The sequence below is a fragment of the Stigmatopora nigra genome, chromosome 5, assembly GCF_051989575.1.
Source record: "Stigmatopora nigra isolate UIUO_SnigA chromosome 5, RoL_Snig_1.1, whole genome shotgun sequence".
NCBI lineage: Eukaryota > Metazoa > Chordata > Actinopteri > Syngnathiformes > Syngnathidae > Stigmatopora > Stigmatopora nigra.
Window position 1 is genome coordinate 7,763,821 of NC_135512.1, and position 21,185 is coordinate 7,785,005.

Sequence of the window (21,185 nt, forward strand, 5' to 3'; positions counted from 1 at the left end):
AGTACAGAAAATGAATGAATCTACAGGTGACCATTGAAGGTTAAATGTGTACTTGACTTCAAAATTGTCTCAAACTATTTGTCTCTTTTCTCTGCGGGATAAGTGAAATGACTTTCCCCAAAAAAATACATGACCAACCTTTTTGACTATTCGCCCCACTTTCCCCTAAAGATGGGGACTTGTAGAGTTCCAAAAGTTATCAGAACAATTGGAACTAACCCTATTTACTCTGAATGGGCAAAGTATGAGGGTCTTCGCGGCTAGATGAAGCCTCTGATGGGGATGAAGTTGCAAGAATATAGTATATATGGTATAGTTCTGAAGATGTGTTGGCCCGGTAACGGCCGGGGAAAAAGGTCCAACCCCCCGCCGCCTTGTGCTGCACATCTTCTGTTCTGCGGTAAAGATGGCGGCGTCAGAGGGGGCGCGCAGCAGCCGGACCACGGCGACGGCGTTTTGAAAATCGCTCCCAATTTGAGCATCTCTCGCTCATCCATGCTCCGCCGGAACGACGTTGGCCTCTGCGGAGCAAGGACGATCGCTGTCACGCGTCGTGGGGACTCTATTTGAATGTTTTAAAGGTGGGGAGTTGTGGATTTTGGTGACTGCTGCTAACAGCAGCTAGCTGTTTAGCCAAGCGAGCTAATACGGGGGTAGTTAGCGGAGGGAAGGAGGAGGCGGAGGCGGATAGAGGAACGCTATTCTGCACGCAGGCTCCTCCGGCGCAGGGGAATGTGAGCCCGAGGCGCACGGGGGGATTTGCTCGCTTGGTCCCGATCGTCCTTACGACAATCTACCGGAATGGGACAGCAGGTAGGCCGCGTCGGTGAGGGCACATCGACCGGACTCCAGCCGCCACAGCCCCACGCGTCCCAAGCACACCAAGTGAAGGGGAACCGGGGGAGCGTCGCCGGGAGGAGACCCCGAGAAGCCGGCGGCAGCGCCGGGACACCGCCGGGAAGGATCGCTGCTATCAACGTGCCTGATCCGTCGATTAATATATTCACTAAGCATTCAGGTAAAGCCCGAACAAGTCTTTTTTTTTTTTGGAAGAGGTGTGTGGAGTTTCTTTAATATTTCTTGCCGCTTATTAGCATTGGTTTAGCGGGGTCCTGCTAGTTTGACGTTAGCGGAAATATGTTTTCCATAGCCTTTATATTCCTTGTACTTTCTTGTGTTTTCATTTGCTTTTATTTTCTTTATTTTTGCATGGAGGTGTGATTAACTGATCATTTGGGAAATTAGGTACTTCTTTTTTTTACAAACTTTACATATATTATATATATTTAATTTTTCAAAAATGATTATCAGGTTTTAATATTAACATTTAAATATATTTTGTGCCATGCGATTGGCTGCTCACCAATTGGGGGTGTCCCCTCCCTCATGCCAGTAACTGGCTGGGATAAGCTCCAGCACCCCTTGCAACACTTGTGAGGATAGGCAGTATTCAAAACGAATGAATAAATATATTTAAACATCTATTTTATGTTAATAAATGGATAAAATCTTAACAAAATCAAAATAACTCATCTTGATTTGAATATAAAAAAATATACTACAAACATGTATATACTTCCATCTTTATGCAAACAAAATTAATAAAAGTCACATTAATTAAATGTGTAGCTGGTACTTTAAAGGTGGAATTGTATTTAATGACTTTGTAATGAATTAATCTTCATTAATGTCATTTTAATAGTATTTATATTAACAATCGAACTGTGTGTTCTGCTTTATATTTGCATCAAGTTACACTTCCATTCATTCATTCATTTAAAATATGACGACTGGCTGTGAAATTTCAACTTTTAACACCAATTATGGTCATTTAGTCCAAATTGAATTGGAAGTCTGGTTGCTTCAATTGCAGCCAGTGAGGTAAGTGAGTGCCCTATAAAGAGTTAAAACAACACTGCGAGTTGTGTCTTGTGCTTAAGATGCATGTGACCTGGCTGTGGCAAAAGGAGGGACTGTTATTGAGGAAGTCCAATTTTCATGGCCTCTGGCCCAGTTATGATTTCCCACTTAGATGCCTGCATCTAGTAGTCACTTTGCTAAACAGTGATCCAGGCCTCGGGAGGGTGTGGAGCCATTCCACCCCATTAACTCCGTATAGGAGCCACGGCAATGGTGTCGCGACAATAGCGAGTGGTTTTATCATGCTCACTTGCATCTTGCTTGTCTCTTCACGTCTACGGTTACAGCACACTCGGCAAGCTGAATGCTTCGTTTGATCCGGAGGTGAATAATTTAGGTCACCTTCTGTCGTTTCAAGATGATGCTCAAGTAATTGTTTTTGTTGTTGTTGTTGTTGTTGCTATCTCTCAACGCCTGCCCTCTTTTTATGGGGAGATTAGAAGGATCATTGCTTTCCTTGACCTCGTACATGAGACAAACTTGATTTGTTTATGAATAAGATAAACCTTGTCAAACAACTTATTATATTTTTAACAGTTGAATCTCAACCAGTCAAAATGGATTGAAGGGCCATCTAAAGAGATAAGAGCACATGCATATTAAAATGTGTCATTATATTTAGAAGCCCTTTCTTTTGGTGTGAGTATGATAATAGAGGCATGACATGTGACGGTTCTACTAATCCCTACAATAGGGGTCTTAAATATAAGGCCCCGGGGCCAGACGTGTGCGGTCTTATCCGGCCCACTGGGTTTTTCTGCCTAAAGGAAAATTCATAGTTCAGTGATACTGTACAAACAATCAAATGCTTTTTTTGTTTTTTATTTTTTCCCCATCCGCGGTCACATTTCTTCTTTCGACCTCAACAATCAAATGTCATTGATCAGTTGTTATGAATATGTTATTAAAGAACCATAAAATGCTTTAAAACTAATTGGGAATAAGGTGTAAATGCCCAAAACATTGACAACAATAGATAGTAGTGGATGCTCATCTTTCAGTGCCATTGACGCCGCTAGACAAAATGGATTGGACGTCAAGTGCCGTCAATGGTGGCCAGTGACTTCACTTTTTTGCCCAAAAATAAACTGGCCAACCCACATGAGATCTAGTTGGAACGAAAGTGGCCTGCAAACCAATCACAGTTTAATCATCCTGCCTTACAAGCAGTGCAGTGGAGAAGGACATAGAGACAATGGGGACTTTGGGGAATGGATAGGATTTCCCGTCCCTGGCCTTTTTTTAAACTAAATGCAAGATGGACTCAGATTGATAAGTGTAATGCTTTCTGATGCTGTGTGACAAGTCATTTTATGGCAGTCATACTGTCTGCCGCGACACAGAGGGTCTTTTTAGTTTTAAAGCGCGCAATAATAGAACAAGGAGTCTTAAGAGAATGTGAGGACTAAAGTCTTTTCAGTGGCTATTAAAGTGCTTTCTTTCTTATCGAAATTCTGTGACAGTGATTTACTGTTGCTCTTTGTTATAGCAGCAGAGTTTGGTTTTATTTTTTAATCACAAGCCTTTTGGCTGACTGGAATTTAAATAACTGGTTGTTTGATTGAAATAAAACTAAATTATTTATATGATATTTTTTGCCTCCACAGATTGATTGCATTTGGATTTGAGAATTTGTCCACATTAATGTTGGTGTGTTCAAGATATTCCAAAAAGGGTCGCAGTGGTTTACAGGTTTTTGTTGCAATTTATCAAAGACCAATGAAATATCTGCTGAAACATGCAATCAACTGATTACCCTTGTAAATCACTAGATTGGTGAAAAGGTTCCCTCTTGATAAGTCGCAATGAAAACATGCATTCACTCCAGTCTGGAAAGCTGTCTGATATGGTTGTTATGGATACTAGCCTAACAGTTTCATGGTTATTAGGTATTTGCGACAGAGTAACCAAAGTAATGCGTATCCTGATCCTTCTACTGCTTCTGCTTGCAGAAAATGTTCAATATTTCACAACAGATTAGTTTGCTCACCCATCAAGATTGACCAACTTCTTTTGTTCCTTCTCGATCAGCATGACTAATCGTCTGGCTAAACCAAGAAAAAAAAGATGGATAATCTCATCCCATATCCGTTAGACACAAATTCATTGAAAGACAGATGAATAGAAATGAACCTTTGCAGTCAGATGTTTTCAAACGTAATTTACTTTTCTTAAAATCCATTTTATAAACGTCTTGGGTTTGATAGAGAAAGCTTACGTTGAACCAAATGATGCCTTCTCAGGTCATAATTGAACGGTGCCAGTCTTTGAAGAATGCATGGTTGTTTGTTGAGGTCATGCTTGTGTGTTTCTGCCTGTTTAGTGTAAGAATGCCACAGACTTGTGCACGTTTGTTCTCCTGTTTTTTTTAATTTTTTTTTACAAAAACAGTTTTATGGAAAGATAAAGAACAGAGAAAATCTTGCTAATTTTACTTGCTTCCAAACCTAATCCTTTCATGACAAGGTGAGTCATTTCCAGGCTCAGGTGTGTTGCTCTTCCTCTCAGAACATTATTAATTCAGTAGCTCTGCTTTCTAACAAGACTTCCTCCACCTCACCAAAAGAGCACAAAGAGAACCACAGAAGGGAGAGAGAGAATGAGAGAGCTGGAAAAGAGACGATTTAATGGAGCGAAACACCAGAGTGCTGATTCAAGGATACTGTCACCTTTATCCGTTTTGGTTGATGTGAAATATTAGTTGCTCAACGATTGTTTTCTCACTTCCAGTCCTTCAGCCATGCCAAGTTTTAGCATACTAAGCAAATGTAAAGCTACGTGATGTGGTTTTCACTCCTAGGAAATTTGATTGTGACATAATCTGTTAATTTAAAAGTCATTTTTCAGGTTAGGATTCGTTTTAATTGGTTGTGGGACCTCTGACATGGTATTTTTGCCATTGAGTGACTCATTGTACTTGGTCCTGGAAATTTGAATTTAAGGGTTTGAAAGACAGGAAAATTGTAACATCACTTAATATTTTTTTGTTCACTTGAACATAAGCATAAAGTAAAAGGCTAAGGAGAATGCTTGGATCTAGGGTTTTGAGTTGATTTGCATCAAGCGGGAAATTGGATTACAGACAAATCCAATTTTCTTTGGACTCTCTTCTAAAGCCTTAAGAAGAATACAAAAGTCACACAGCAGCCACAACATAGTGTGTGAGATGTCCTATATTTAGCTACTGCACGCGTGATACACCAATAGAAACTACATTTGTCCAAAATGGATTGGTTTATCAATCCTTCTAACTGCCATTATCCATCAAGAGAGATAAGAGCCACATCAGATTAATTCTTTTTAAATAACCAAAAATAGTCACTTAGTCAACTCATTAGTTAACATATTGTTTTTTTCAGTGGAACGTTCTTGTCACTGTTTTATGCCGCTGCCTTGAGCATTTGTATCGGCTACCGGCCAAGCATCTTCAGTTTCCTAAAAACCACAGTATTTTAGTCTCCAATGACTCTCTCGCAGCTTATATCATTAAAGAGGAGGGATTAATTAGAAGAGAGCATGCTTGGCTGTACAGATGGAGAAACTATTTCATGCATCTGTCATCTTAAGAACACAAAACATTCTCAACTTTGGGAAAAGATCCAGCCAAATTGCTCGAGTGGCTCTTGGTTAAGTAGTGGTTTCACTACAAGGCTTAACTGCAATGGTGCTGCGGGGAGAGAGAAAAATCGCGTCGGAGAGGGCAAACTCTCCTGCCAAGCCTGTTAAACATTGATTGGCTTCCAGGATCAGTTCTCTGCTGGCATTATCGCTGCTGCTTATCTTCTGGGTTGCAGGCTGGAGAGTTGGCTTGGAATTTACATCAACTTTACTCTACTCACACTTACTGGGAGCATGTGTGTATTGCCATGTATTCACATTCATACAGACACTTCATTTTTCATAGCAGATATTGGAGCTTTGTGATTCTTTCTGGAGCTTTTCCAGGCACACATTTGCCACCATGCAATGTGTTCTCGCTTCAGTTTAGGAGGATTAGTATGGAAAATTGAGTACTATAGTATATTATCTCTATAAGTACAATAGTACTATAGTGGAATTTATAAAGTGGAACATTTCCGAGGTCATAAAGTTCTGAATTTCATTGAAGCAAGTACATGCGTGGATGCTTGTAAAAGTGTATGGGAAGGTTCTACTGCTGAGTGCTAATTGTTGTTATTGTTCATGTAATTACACTGGCAAACTACTGCATTACTGTAATACTCCAAATAACCTTTTGAGCATTTGGATGTTAATTTTCGTCTGCATTTTGAGTTCTGCAAAGAGTCTCTGTAAATAGTTAAAAGTACTTGCTCTGTTTTGAACCACCTCTGTCTCGCTTATCTGGCTTTATCCTCTTCTGCTTGTAACTGATTCCTTTCTGTCTTTGTTTGCCGCAGGACAGCATGGAGCCAAATCTAGCTTATGTAATGTCTTGTGCATGTGGGGATCATTGTATCAAGTTTGAGTATGGGATTCTTACAGGCAGGCAGCCATCTTTTGTCTTCACCAACATCGCACGTTGCAGTTATTTTTGTTGTCATGCTGCTTTGTTTTGTTCTAAGGCTGCTAAAAATATTCACCTACCTACATGAGCTTTGGATATGTCATTATATTTTTGTTGTTTAACGCTGTGAATGTTATTGCCAAATGTGACGCAATAGTCAGAATGTTCACAGATTTGATACACATCTGTATTGTCTGCTTTACTTTTACCATTTGAAGAGAAAGCCAACAAAAGGCTTGAGTTGTACTGTTACAAATGTTGTGTGCTCACATCTTCACTATACATGCATGCTAACTTGGCAAGCTTGGGAGAAGTCCATATCTGCTTCCTATCAAAGTGCAGAGTTGCATTCAAGTGGGATTAAAATCTCCCAAGTATGCTTGAACTGTTCCCCTTAACATGATTCATGTGTGGTATCTTTTATTTTTTGTATTTGCCTCAAGAAAATAGATTGGCCAAGTAATATTTAATCACAAAAACAAGCACCACTCTTTCATCGAAAATTGCAAGCAGCCCCATCCCTTTATAGTGGATAGCTTAATAAATGGTGTGACAAAATATGCTGTATCAGCGGCACGAGTGTGTGCTACCGGATCAGGGTCACCTCTGTCCCGGCTGTCTCAGTAGGGGGTGTGCAAGCCTGGCTTGCCCCCCATCTCATTTCCAAAGACCACTCTTGGCTTGCTCGACATAAAGAGTTTTTCATAGATTTTCTTTTGAAGCCATATTGTCCTCCAATTCTGTAATGACTCAACATTTGGCCTGCCACTTCTAATTTGACCAGCATTAATCTCAATAAAACATTCCTCGAGTATAATAGTGTGATAACTATGACAGGTGGCTTGCCTCACTTGCTCTTGCACACACACACACACACACACACACACACACACACACACACACACACACACACACACACACACACACACACACACACACACACACACTCTCACTCCCAAGAGAACAACACCAACCATCTGCTGTTGACTGCAGCTCCTGTCTAGGCCTCACACACACTTTAGCTCACACATTACTCAGCTTTCCTACTTCACCACTTGAGCACGTTTAGGATCCTCCCACCTTCCATTTGCCACTTTCACCATCCCTCACAGTGTGTTGCTTGCTTGGCAGGGGGCACCAGTCATGATTCTTGCTCTCTTCGTGCAAAATCTGTTGTTGGGGGGGGTGGGATATACCTTCAGCGGGATTGGTGTACAAATTGTTCATTCTCAAGAGGTCGGATAATATACTTGAAGCCAGAACAAAGGGATCACTAGAGACTTATACTGGGCCAGGAGATGTACTGGGAACTGTGGCTGAGCTAGGTTATGGCCAGTGCTGTATTGCAGTGCATGCTGCTCCAGAACAAAGGTGGGCTTTTTGTGTGTTTTGGCACAGTACACATACAAGATGATTCATTGCGATGTGTAGGCGAGAAAACTATTTGGTCGAGTTTTGGGTCCTTTGTTCACCCGCTATTTGTGGAACATGTGCCCTCCACACTGTGTATACAAACAATTTTGGATCAAATCATGTCTAAGATAAGCAAAATTATCATATTGCAACTGATGGCAATATTTTTAAAGCAGAACAACTTGTTACCAAATTTAACAAACATGGATTTTAGGGGAGTGTATTCATTCATTGTACCAGGTAGGCAATTGAAAAAAGACTGCCTTCATCTTTGTATTAATCTTTCTTTACAGTCTTATAAAGAGTTTTAAGTGCTTTTTGACCAAGCTATGATAGCACTCATTCTGCATTTGAGTCTGTATTTTAATATAAAAAGGGTAAGAAATAAGTATAATAAAAAGCAGTATCTGCATTAGCAAATGCACAGCCAGATATCAGAATTGATTTTGTCTGCCTAAAAAACTGATTTTTAATGAAAATGACATGCTTTGACTTTAAAATAGTTTGGGAAACACTGAACAAAAGATATTTGATGCAACATTATCACATGGCAAAATCTGGATTTGTCATTCCAACGAATCATACAGACATGTTTAGGATTGTTCAACCCTGAAAGGCATGCCATCTGCATTTTTTTTGTCCACCGGTAAAACGTTCACACAGTTGTACATCCTCATTCCTTGAGATTGATTGTTTGGATATTCTCTGCCAGAATGAAGCTAAAATGAAATCACTGAAACAATGTAGAGCTTTAAAGTCTCGAGCTGCTCTGAATCAGCAGCAGCCATTTTTCGTCATCCTCCTCTCCCACTCCTGAGGCAGCTGTCCAGGCACGCTGTGACTTTGGCAGCAGCTGCCAGTGTTGTTCATCTGGACTACTCATGTGCTGCTTCATCAATTGTTTGTCAGTTTCTGTGGGTGTGCATATAGAGAGAATGATTGCTGCGCCCCGATAAGGTAGTGGCGTCACTCTTATCCCAACTCTGTAGCCCCTCCCTGTTTGCGCTATTTAAAATCGCATACGCTTATGCTTCAGATCATACCTGATCTTTGAGGCCTACACACCAGTTTTGGGACAGTAATGGTTTTGAGGTGCCTACAGGCAAATAGTTTTGACGAGGACTGGGACGGCCAGATAGGCCACAATCTCCACACTGGACTCAGGTGTCCTCCTGGGTCTGGACAAAAAGGTAGAAATCAGGAGGTAGTTTGGTTGGAAAGGTTTTGAAGTCATTTTGTTCCTGTTTATGTTTTCTCTTGTCTCATTATTTCCCTTTTTTTATCTCTCAACCTTTCTGCCCTTCCCTTTTCTCCAGAAGCTCTCCACAGGCCATTCGGGCTGGACTCTGCGGCGCTGACTGAAGCGGTGCGCTGGAGCTCCAAGGAGAACCTCCTGGGGGCAGCTGAAAGTGACCCCAACCTCTTTGTTGCACTTTATGACTTTGTGGCCAGTGGAGACAACACACTCAGCATCACTAAAGGTAAGCACACTCTTTCAATGTGGATACCAGTCCAACGCCATCTTTCTTAATCTAAAAAGAACGCATTTTGAATGTTTTAAGAGACAAACCTTGGCATCCAAATCCCAAAACCTGCTTGGTCGGATAAAGGAAGGCATGAAATTGTCCTTTTGGCAATGACCCCTACATTACTTAGAGTACTATTTTTGGAAATTGGAAAACAATGACCTGGCACACCATAAAGTGTGACTGATTTTCCTTATCATATCACATACCCTGCAGATATGAGGTAAATGTTAGTGTTAATGGGAGTTTCCTTTCTAACCTCTGTGACTTTTGACCTCATTACTCCAAAATTGATTCACCCGTCCTTGTTCCAATTGCAAAAACCTCCCGCAAGTTTGATTATAACCCTTTTCTTCATTCTTAAATGATCTAGAACACAATCACGCTGATAAACAAACAGACACACAGAATCCAATACATTGCTTCCACCTTCCACCATATGTTTGATCTACAGGCGGAAGTCAATATTTGCATTTTGTCTGAATCATCAAGATTGTTAATGCATGATTGATTCCATCACATGCTTCTCACATCATTTGTGGAGGCCCGTGTGTTGCAACAAGAGTACGTAGTGATTTCCTTTTGTGGAGACTGGAGTGTTCAGTAAAAGAGCCTTGAGGCCATGTCGCTGATTGGCATGTCAATAAACCTTGAGGGGGAAGAAACTGTTTCATGTGTAGCTTTACAGTTAGAACATTGGAATGTTATGTGTCAATAAAGCTATAGGCGTCATGAAATGTTGGGACACCTGGATAGTTACACCTACGTAAATGCGTTGGAAAAATCCACTCACACATCTTCATCTGAAAATTGCTTGATTTTTAGCCTTATTTTGTACAACAGAAAAGGGCCTTCCCCAAGTTTTGGGAATATTTAAATCACTAAACAGGCAAGCTAGCAACAATCTAGTTAAGCATCTCCCGAAGAAAAGATCCCATCATATCTCTAATGCTTTGACAATATGGAATTTTACATCAACAGGTGGCTACTTTGAGCAGGCACTAGTCGACCACAAGGACAAATTAGCTCTTCGGAGTCATTATCTCCTCCTGGTCGGTCTAAAGGCAGTCAGTATTTCCAGTCCTGCAGGGGAAACTAGAGAAGACTGGACAGCAGTCTGTTCAAAGTACTTTTCATGCATATAGTCACAGCAATTTTAGCTGTATTTGACTCGATTCCTTGACAGGCAAACGTGCTGTTCACAGTCTTAAGTGTTTACTAGGAACACTTGCTATTTCCTGCATGCCGAGTTTTACTTTATGTAAAAGATGCGTCATTTTCAGTGACTCACTCGAGACCGGATGCTGAGTTTCTGTTTAATAATTGAAGGAACTTTCAAATGGGGGGTGGGACTACTTAAAAAAAATGGCAATCATGGCAATAAAATTAACTGACATCCTTTCTGGAGCAATGAGGTCAACTGTATTATACTGAATGACAGTGTTTCTCATGTTTTGTTTAACGCAAATGTTTCATGATTGAATCACACCCTCTGCTTTCGAGAAAAACGTACGTCTCACCGCTCCCTCTCACCTCCCGCGCTGACGTAAAGAGAAGGACGAAGGCGGGACGCCAAGTCGCTACATGTCTGCTTTTGCCCGGCGCTTGCATGGCAGCTTGGGTGTTATTATTGTTGCGCACTTTTTGATGTAGTTTAACCAAGACTCACGATCTGTTTGCGTTGCCCTTTTTGTTTGTGTTTTCTGAGTAAGGTATCCTAAGCAACATTCTTACCTGATGACAAGACTCAGTGGAGACTCTAAGCGAGCACCTTCTTTTCATTTGTTGTGATTTGATTTAGTCTCAATGGCGCTCAAATACAGATTTTTTTTTCTCCACTAATATTGTTTTAGTATTATTATTATTTTGCATTTTGTGTACTTTTTATGAAGTGATCTTTTCAAATCTTTTGGGAATGACAAAAAATATACCCTAATACTCCAATGAAACTTTTCCCTCCCTGTTCTTTGGGTATTCCCTGGTGACTTATACTCGGGTACAATTTATAGCCCAAAAATATGGTATTTCATCTATTTGATAATCAATTAGTGGATCAGCAGACATAATGCACCTAACAAGTTGACAGACAAAAAAAAAATCCAAGCTGTAGCTGCTATTTGATGTGACATTGGAAGCAAAAAAAGATCTTTTCCCTCTGTGTGTCTAGGAGAAAAACTCTGTGTGCTGGGCTACAACCAAAATGGGGAGTGGAGTGAGGTTCGCTCCAAAAACGGCCAGGGTTGGGTCCCTTCCAACTACATCACACCCGTCAACAGCCTAGAGAAGCACAGCTGGTACCATGGACCGGTTTCACGCAGCGCTGCCGAATACCTGCTTTCATCCCTCATCAACGGCAGCTTCCTCGTCCGCGAAAGTGAGAGCAGTCCTGGACAGTTATCCATTTCTCTCCGCTACGAAGGGAGAGTCTACCACTATCGCATCAACACTTCCTCGGATGGAAAGGTAAACTTCGATATCAAGCGGTATTTCTACGCCTTGTGATATCGTCTGAATCTCTAACCTCGCCTTCGCCATCCAGGTGTATGTGACGTCCGAGAGCCGCTTTGCCACCCTGGCCGAGCTGGTCCACCACCACTCCACTGTAGCCGACGGCCTAGTCACCACACTGCACTACCCGGCGCCCAAATGCAACAAGCCCACCGTATACGGTGTGTCGCCTATCCACGACAAGTGGGAGATGGAGCGCACGGACATCACCATGAAGCACAAGCTGGGAGGCGGCCAATATGGCGAGGTGTACGTGGGTGTGTGGAAGAAGTACAATCTCACTGTGGCAGTGAAAACACTCAAGGTTTGAAACTTTATTAGGATTGTGTACTTTAACCTCTTGCCTGCCATTTACGATAGACCTTCAAATGTATTTAAGACTGGCTGTGAATGTGCATTTTTCAATTCCTTTAATGGCGTCCAACCTCGTTCATTCGTCCACTCTTAACTGTCAAAATTCATTGGCAGCCAATGACTTAATTTGGCTTCCTCGTCAACTCCCAGGGAGAGGGCGCCTGACTAAAAATGTGGTATGTCACCACCTGTCTGTGGATTCTGGTATTTTCAATACAAGTATTGAAAACTAAAGAGTTTGGGCTTAATATGTCCCTTTGGTTAAATTATTCTGTTGTAGCTTTGCATTCTCTATATTACCCCCAAGCTTTGGTTACCATTTTCCAGACGCCAAATTGCTTTCCTCCAAAGCCAAGTTTGTGCCAAAAAGTGATATAGTGATAAGTGGATTTATAGTTCTGAAAATCCGGTCCCTAAAAATTAGATAATGCATGCTTTCGTGTTTAGTTTTCACCTGTTCGTTTGAAAAAAACAGAGAGTAAGAGATTTATTAAGCTTAGCAAGTGTCCTGTGCCGCATGTAAAATGTTGTCTTTTTTTCCTCCGATTTTAAAAGGAGGACACCATGGAAGTTGAGGAATTTCTGAAAGAAGCTGCAGTCATGAAGGAGGTTAAACATCCAAACCTGGTTCAACTTCTTGGTCAGTAGCTACATTTACAATTTTAACTCATTGACAACGATAGACCTCCAATCTAGTTAAAGTGGGAGAGGCTGGCAATGAATTATAGCTCTAACGTCTATTCCTGTCAATTGCACTGCAACACAATCATTTACTGTTGGCAAGTTTTAACAAAGCTGCCTCTCCTCCAGGCGTGTGTACATTGGAGCCCCCATTTTACATCGTGACAGAATACATGCCTCACGGCAACCTTCTGGACTACTTGAGGGACTGTGACAAAGAGGAAGTGAACGCTGTGGTTCTACTCTACATGGCTACGCAGATCTCCTCAGCTATGGAATACTTGGAGAAAAAGAACTTCATACACAGGTAGGTTGAAATGTCCAAATCCTGTTTTGTGCATTCTACACAAAGTATTCTGAAGTCTTCACTTTCTTTCATCAGGGATCTCGCAGCAAGAAACTGCTTGGTCGGGGAGAATCACGTCGTCAAAGTGGCAGATTTTGGTCTGAGCAGGTTGATGACTGGTGACACCTATACCGCTCATGCCGGGGCCAAGTTCCCCATCAAATGGACGGCCCCGGAAAGCCTCGCGTACAACACCTTCTCCATCAAGTCGGACGTATGGGGTGCGTAACTCGTGAATTTATTCATTTTCCTCTTCACAGTACAGATGTGATGTTCATAGCGTTTTGACTGACGACCCGCTTTGTTCGTCCCACAGCATTCGGAGTCCTGTTATGGGAAATTGCTACGTACGGCATGTCTCCATACCCAGGCATTGATTTGTCTCAAGTATACGACCTTCTTGAAAAGGGTTATCGTATGGAACAGCCTGAGGGATGCCCACCAAAGGTTTATGAACTCATGAGGGCATGTAAGTTCATCTGTCGTTCGTCTCTCTACAAATGATTCATCAGCTGATGCTAAGATTAGCATGAGAACTACTTTAACATAAATGCAAACACTTTTCTCCCCCTCTCAGGTTGGCAATGGAGTCCTTTAGATCGGCCATCATTTGCAGAGATTCACCAAGCTTTTGAAACTATGTTCCATGACTCCAGCATCTCAGAAGGTAGCATGCCATGAGAGAAACATGGTTTTTGTGGGCCTAGTAAAAAATCTTTTGGCAATTCAGCGGGAAAGGGTTAGTGCAAGGGTGTCTAAACTAAGCTATTCATATTTTCTTCCAATTTGGGGGAAGGAGAAACTGCTATGGCTACCATTGAAGTATCAGTATGGAGGGATCAAGTAATGTAAAGCAAACCATCCTTAAATGTCTTGCAAAGCGCTATATGAGTCCAATGCATCATTTTTATTGTATTTTGGATTTGACTTTTTTCTTGTTTTTTTTTTTTTTTTTTTTTTTTTTTTTTGCAGAGGTGGCGGAGGAGCTCTGTAAGACGGCCTCCTCCAGCCATGGAGGTCCCTTGCACTCTTTCGACACCCCGCTGTTGCCCTCCAAATCTCGCACAATGCTCAAGCACACGGAAAATAAGGAAAACATCGAGGGTGGGCTCGACGGCCGGCCGGACCACGGCACTCACAGTCCTTCAGGTACAGCTCGACCCGCTTACCTCGCTGCTGAGCATTCAGGTGCATCCGATTGCGAGACCACAGGTGTCCCAAGCCAGCTCGATACCAGGAGTCTGCACCGTCGCCGAGCCCGTCGTTTGAGGGGAATGGCGGTCATTTTCCCGTCGATTGACCGTCCCTTTAACCGTCAATCTTTCAAATGAATGGTTTTCAATTGAATTAAAGCTATTAATAGCTTTTCCAAATGTTTTCATTACACATCCGTCCAAATTTTAATTGAATATATACTTACAAAAAAAAATACATTTCCCAACTGACACTCGCTTATCTCCAAATCACTTTTAAGTTCATTTTCAATCCAACCTTTGTTTGTCTAAGTTCGGTTTTGTTATTCTGTAATACATTCAGTTTCATTATTTTTCTTCTTGTTGAAAATAAAACTATGGTCCCTTGTTTTTGTCCATGTCGCAGACAAATATCTGTGTCCCTGTGCTGTCCTTGTCCCCAACTAACAAATCAACCCATTTCTAGTTTTTAAAGCACAAACAGTAATCTCACTAAACCATTGAAATAAAACCACTCTGCTTTTGAATCCACTGTATTTCTGTGAGCATACGGTATAATTCACAAAGCCACAAAACAAGTGTCCTAAGATTTTATGCTTCAAAAATACTGATGTCCAATGAAGAATGCATGAGCATTCACAGCTAGTCCTTCCAGTTGAAATGAATTCTAACTGTCAAATGGCACCAACACAACTCATAGTACACAAAAGAATCACTGCATATAGTAGACCTCTTCAGATGTGCCCAACTTTTTACTAGATTTTTTTGGAAAAACCTTTAGTGTTTAAACCTTAAATGGCTACGCCTATCACCGTAAATAAAGAAGTCGTCAATGCTTCTCAATATTAAGATTAATATTGGTGACTTTGTTCTCATTTGCATAACATTTAGTCAACTCTAGCATTGCAAACATTCTGCTAGTTTGGTCATTTGTTGATTGACTCCCTTGAATTAAAATTATCCCAGAAAAACCCAGAGAGACTTACAGAACCAAATATAGACTATATATATTGCAGGGGTCATTAATGTTCGCATTTCAATGTCTGACTGAGTACATCTTACCTAATGAGGACTTGCGATGTGGAAAATAGATTAATGGAGTGACTCTTTGGGCAAAAAAAACTTGACCTGACTTGTCCACGTCTTTTACTCATTGCCTAACCAGCCTCCTTTTTTCTCTTTTTAGGCTGGTGTTCTTTATTAGGAGGCGATGGGCGCTCAGGAGGATCCCCGGCCCTGCCCAGAAAACAGCAACCTCGTGATAAATCCCCCGGCAGCCTTTTAGAGGACGCGCTGGACACCGGCACGTTCACCCGAGACCGAAAGACAAGCTTCTTCAGCTCCTTCATCAAGAAAAAGTCGTCTTCCTCGTCCTCATCTTCATCCTCGCCATCTTCCCAGCACCAACAGAACCTCCCGACGCCACCCAAAAGAAGCAGTTCCTTTCGGGAGATGGAGACGCAACCGCACAAGAAATACGAGCCCACTGCAGATTTCAGCCCTCCGCCTCCGCTACCACAGTCTGACAGTATAGGGGGCTTTTCTGCATCCCCCTCTCATTCCCAAGGCGAGCCCGCCCAGACTCAGTCACGTTGCTGCGGGGCCGCATTTGGACAAAAGCCATCGACCGGGGGCCTCGTTTCCCAGGTCACTAGCGGCAGCAGCTGGGGAGGACTCGCCGGATTTTTTACTCCCAGGCTAATCAAAAAGACCCTCGGGCTGAGGACAGGAAAAGCAGCTTGCTCAGGGGATGGTGGAAACACGGTTGGGGGGCCTAAAGCCTTACCTAGGTCCAATTCTACCTCCTCCATGTCGGCCGGGTTTCCGGACCTGGAGCGAATCGCTCTGACTTTACCCAGGAACCGCAGTGCTAAAACCCCCCTGGAGAGGACCGCTTCCACCACTTCCCAACCAGAGAACGGGACCGTGCGTCCCCCCGAAACTCTGCTCAGGAGGATGGATGAGGGGACGGCACAGATCAGGGAAAGGCCCAAAGCCAAGCTGCTACCCCGGGGTGCTGCAGCAGGAGGAAGAGCTCCAGGGGTCGGCGGGGAAGTCGGCGAGGAAGGTGGGCCGGGATTAGAAAGGCAGCAAAGCTGGTCGTCGCCCTCTAAGGCTTCTGCCGCCGCCGTCTCGTCAAACGCTTCACAAACTCACAACCACAAAGTTCCGGTTCTCATCTCCCCCACGCTAAAAAACAGTCAGGGCGACGCACATCTCGTCGGGCTGGACTCTCAGGGGAACCGCTTCAAACTGCTGTCGGAGCACCAAGCCGACCGGGATAGGCCGCGGCTCGTCAAGCCCAAATGCGCTCCCCCTCCCCCGCCCACTTTACGTGGGGCGCAACACTTGTACGTCGGTGAGGGAGAGGAACATGCGGAACTCAACGGAGATTCGTTAAAATGCCACAAGCCGGGGCGGTTGTCGGGAGGCGTGGGCACGAGCAGACCGTCTGTGCCGCCGCCGCAAGTGCCTCCCGCTTCTTCGACAACGCCCGCAAAAATGGCCAACGGGGCACCGGGCACCGCCGCTTCCACGCACTCGGCGACATCCGCCGGCTCAAAGTTGGCACTGCGGCGAATCCGACAGCCTTCGGAAAGAATCCCGCCTGAGCGGGTTAGTCGCGAGGCCCTTCTGGAGTGCGCCGAGTGCCTGAGCAACGTCCTCCACGCCGGATCGGAAAGCCTGTCCGGCAGCCAAGTGCTCGACGCCGGCCACCAGCTCCTGGGCTACTGCTCGGGTTACGTGGACTGCATCCCCCAAATGAGAAACAAATTTGCCTTCCGCGAGGCCGTGGGGAAGCTGGAGCTCAGCCTCCAGGAGCTGAGGGCTTCGTCCTCGGGCGGCAGTGGACATGGCTGCGTGGGCTTCAACAGTGTACTAGACAACCTGCACAGCTGCATTAAAGAGATTAGCGATGTAGTTCAGAGGTAGCCAATGCTAAACACTCCGCAGTAAAATATCTTTCAGATTCCTTTAAAGGGTCACTAATCCAAACATGGTTTCCTCCAAGAATCTGTTGGCTGTGCCGTCACAGGTCAAAACTGATTTTTTTTTTTTTGAGAGAAGGGTGGTACAGTGGACCCTCGAGTTGGGATCGTAAGCCCAAATTGTTGCGTGGTGGGCAATAGAAATTATTGTTATAGTTGCGTACCTTTCAATGTATGCGTTTTCCCATTTTTTTCCTCTATTATTTCAATTTTTACGCAGTATGACAACTTTAGTGCAGGAAAAAGTAAATTTTTGGTAAAACCCATCTATTCTTACCCATTTCGACTCTAATCCAGATCGTCTCGGTCACAAAAACGCCTGATATAAAAAGCATGATATCCGCATGCATTTCCGCCTTTTCACTATACAAAGATATAGCGCGTCAGCAAGCAATGTACCCAGGCAGTCACGCTATCAGTTAAATTACACAATCTTGAATTTAGTGCATACATACATACAAAAGGTGCAATTAATTTGTTTTCAACCACTATTGCACATCAGACAAATTTCAACTGTTGTTTTTTTCCCCCCCAAATTTGATAAAATTGATTTTTTTTCCAGAATGCACATAAAAAAAGGGCTTTAAAAAGAGATTTGATTTGTTAAAAAGCAAAAATATTCAGGTTTTGGCTCGCGACGGCACTCGAGACACATTCAATGTAGAGGAATTATGTTTAGTTTCCCACTGCCTGATTGGAAATGAGAACAATATGTAAAGGACCTCAGCGAAATCTCAACACAATGTAATCTTTTAAATGTTTACAAACATCTGTTTCATAAAACGTCAGTGTGGACACATCCGCTTGGCTCTGTCAGACCTGTACATAAAACCGACGAGCGAGTCCGCCGAGCTTAACGCAGTTCAAAAGTCCAAAACGTGAAATGTTCGCCTGCCGCCGGCCATAATCGTAAAAATGAATGTGGAGCGTGGATTGTCGCTAAAGTCCCAGCTCACGTCGCTCGTTTGTCCGTCTGTCGGTCGCCCTCAGCCGCCGGTGGTTTTCCCAAGTTGAACTCAAATGTTTCATGAATGTGTGATACTCTTTTTTTTTTTTTTGTTTTTTTTTTTTGCTCAGTGTTTTGCAACTGAGGGGACCATAAGCCATTTTTAAAAGCCATTTCAACCAACACATAGGAAACTTCATTGTAATTGAATCTAGTTTTCCATTTTTGCAGCTTGCTTTTAAACTTGCTCACATTTTTTGTTTTTTGTTTTGTTTTTTAAATAGGTATGGGCATTTGACCAATTTAACTTAAATTGACTATGGGGTGAATTACAATTATTTTTAGAAAGCTTAGTCATTCTTAAACCTATTATCTCAATTTAGCCAGCAAAATTCATGACAATGCGATTTCTAATCTTTAGCAAAGAAGGTTATAATTATAAAATATTGAAGTCATATTTCATATACTACCAGATATTGGCAAACACAAATTAATGTTATACACCTATAATGCAATATTTTACCTCAAATTTTCCTATGAATGAATTTAATATTAGGCACCCCGTCCACTTTGGAGAAAATGTAAGACTTTTAAGTGCACCCTATGTGAGAAAATGTGCCTCGTTGCATTTATATGGTTTTTATTGCTTCATAAGGGGAATTGCAATCATTAATAAGGGGAGCAATTGGCCGAGGTTGACAGGTATGCAATTGCTGGATCATAACATCAATAATACCTAATTAGGATTACTGACACTATTTTCCCTTTTCAGATATTTTAAGAATTCATCAAAGCTAGTGCCTATCCCTATTTAAGAACATTACTTTTTTTATGAGCCGTAAATATCAACTTTACTACTCAAACTACTTAGTCAAAAATGCTCCCGGTCTTTTATTTATTTTTTGCTCCCCAAAGTTTTGACGAAATATATTTGACTTCATTTCCCTAAAGCCAAACAAAATGAATGTTTTCTTCCTACCTGTGACATGGATGAATTTAACATCTCCTCAAAAGCATTTCAAAATTGATGATTGGATGTCCCTTTATCCTTGAAAAGAGCACAGGGTAGTTAGGCCAGTTTGGGACAGCTTTCCTTCCAAGTGTCCTTGTGTGGTATTTATGGATGGTGCAGGAATCAACCCAATGCCTTTGTGGCCTCCTTGCTTCACATGTCTGCCGTGTTTGAAACAGCGTTGAAACAACTCTAAGCGCTCTCTGTGGCCTAATCTACAGTCTGTCTTCAGCACATGAGTGATTTGTACCTGATTTTGATTGAAAGAAAGGAAAAGGATTTCTGGAATGTCTATGTAAGAACTTGAATTTTTAAATTATTCTTTGCACAGAGCTATTTTTGATGAGGTTCTTTCATTCACGCAAAACTGCAGTCAAAAAAAGTGGTCCCTTATTGGCAATACTGTGTGTTCGGTGCCCCGTTTTCGACTGAGGCCTATCCATTTGCTTCCTGAATGTATTCTGCAAGTCTAAAGTCATTTCGGAATGCATCATTATGAATCACTCATCTCTTAAGTCATTTTCTGCCTGCTATTGACAGTGACGGATATCCAAAATGCAAACATCACAAGATTGATTTTAAGCTATAGTTATACTAGCACACAATTGCAAAATTAAGTATATCAAATTAGTGTTTTTTAATAGAAGTAGATTACGTACCCAGGGCTCCTAATTTTATGTGACAATTTACTTACATGTGTGTGAAGAAAATATTTTTACTACAATCTGGCTTATGTTTTCACGTCCGATCCTTAAAAAATATCAGTTAAAATAGATTAGAAAAACAAATTTAAACGAATTAAATGGATTGGACATCAATGGCAGCCAATATGTTAAAGTTGCCAATAAGCCTACTATTTTTTTTTTTTTACATATAATAAGTGACCCATCTTTGTTTGTCCATATTGCAGTTTTTGTTTTCTCTGGCACAAAAGACAAGAATTGTTTATGTTTGCGCACACATAGTAAGTCATGTTTAGTTGGGTGCACAGGTTAATGTACACTGGATGAGGCCTCAGACAGTCAATCATTGGCACATCTTGCATGTCGAAGACACGATTTGCAAATGAGAACGCTGTAGGTCCACAACACGAACATTTACACATACTGTGAGTCTCAAGTAACGCGAGCAAAATATCCTTTTTTTCTGTGATTCTTGGTGCCTTTAATGTGAGCAACCTACTTGCAAATGACTCCTTGCAGATATTCACGTGCCATATTCACATCATTACACATTTCAGAATTATCCCGAGCTGCCTCGTTCATTTCAGTCTATTGATGGACAGTATTTACATGTTCAGTGCATTTCTGACTCTTAGGAAGGCAAAATTTAAAGTAGTACCCTTTGATTAAATTGGAGTTACAGGGTATATGTGTACATTGAGCTCCAGTTTTTCCCCATGCCGAGTTGACCATAAAGTTTTTTCAATATGCTCATTCTCTGCTTTTTTCCTCACGCTCTTGCCTTCAATTTTTTTTTTGTCTTTCAAAGTGCTCTGCAGCTCATCATTATACCAAAGTGGTAAAAGTGCAATGAAAGCCAATGCTAAGTCAGACATGCCATAATGGAATATGTGAACCCATGAATTAAAAAAAAGTCAAATGTAAACACTTGTTTTTATTGTACAAATTATATATTGTTTCTTTTTTATTTAAAGCTCACATATATTACTGTGAAGTTTTGTTTCCCAGTGTTAAGTCTATTGTAAATAATAAAGATATTGATGATTATTGTTTCACTTTACTGTTTTCTTTTTCATTTTGTGGTGGAAAAAAATATGTATGAATGGGGG

General features: G+C 41.9%; 1 protein-coding gene across 5 annotated transcripts; it reads left to right on the top strand.

The window, feature by feature from the left end:
• Positions 1-370: 370 nt before the first annotated feature.
• abl2 (c-abl oncogene 2, non-receptor tyrosine kinase) lies at positions 371-21,123 on the top strand. 5 transcript variants are annotated; one of them, XM_077716917.1, is made up of 11 exons: positions 371-1,018; positions 9,154-9,318; positions 11,531-11,826; positions 11,903-12,175; positions 12,781-12,865; positions 13,036-13,213; positions 13,289-13,473; positions 13,569-13,721; positions 13,830-13,919; positions 14,225-14,401; positions 15,632-21,123. In XM_077716917.1, the coding sequence occupies exons 1-11, from the start codon at positions 802-804 to the stop codon at positions 17,377-17,379; spliced, it is 3,567 nt and encodes a 1,188-aa protein (XP_077573043.1). In that variant the 5' UTR covers positions 371-801; the 3' UTR covers positions 17,380-21,123. The 5 variants fall into 5 exon arrangements, with proteins under 5 accessions (XP_077573043.1, XP_077573047.1, XP_077573044.1 ...); XM_077716921.1 differs by having other exon boundaries at positions 9,157-9,318; positions 14,225-14,440; positions 15,668-21,123; XM_077716918.1 differs by having other exon boundaries at positions 9,157-9,318.
• Positions 21,124-21,185: the final 62 nt, after the last annotated feature.

Excerpts from the sequence above, each read along its gene's own strand:
- abl2 (XM_077716917.1), top strand. The coding sequence starts at position 802 with ATGGGACAGCAGGTAGGCCGCGTCGGTGAGGGCACATCGACCGGACTC. Across the intron at positions 9,319-11,530 it reads CACACTCAGCATCACTAAAG|GAGAAAAACTCTGTGTGCTG; the intron begins GTAAGCACACTC and ends CTGTGTGTCTAG. Across the intron at positions 11,827-11,902 it reads ACACTTCCTCGGATGGAAAG|GTGTATGTGACGTCCGAGAG; the intron begins GTAAACTTCGAT and ends TTCGCCATCCAG.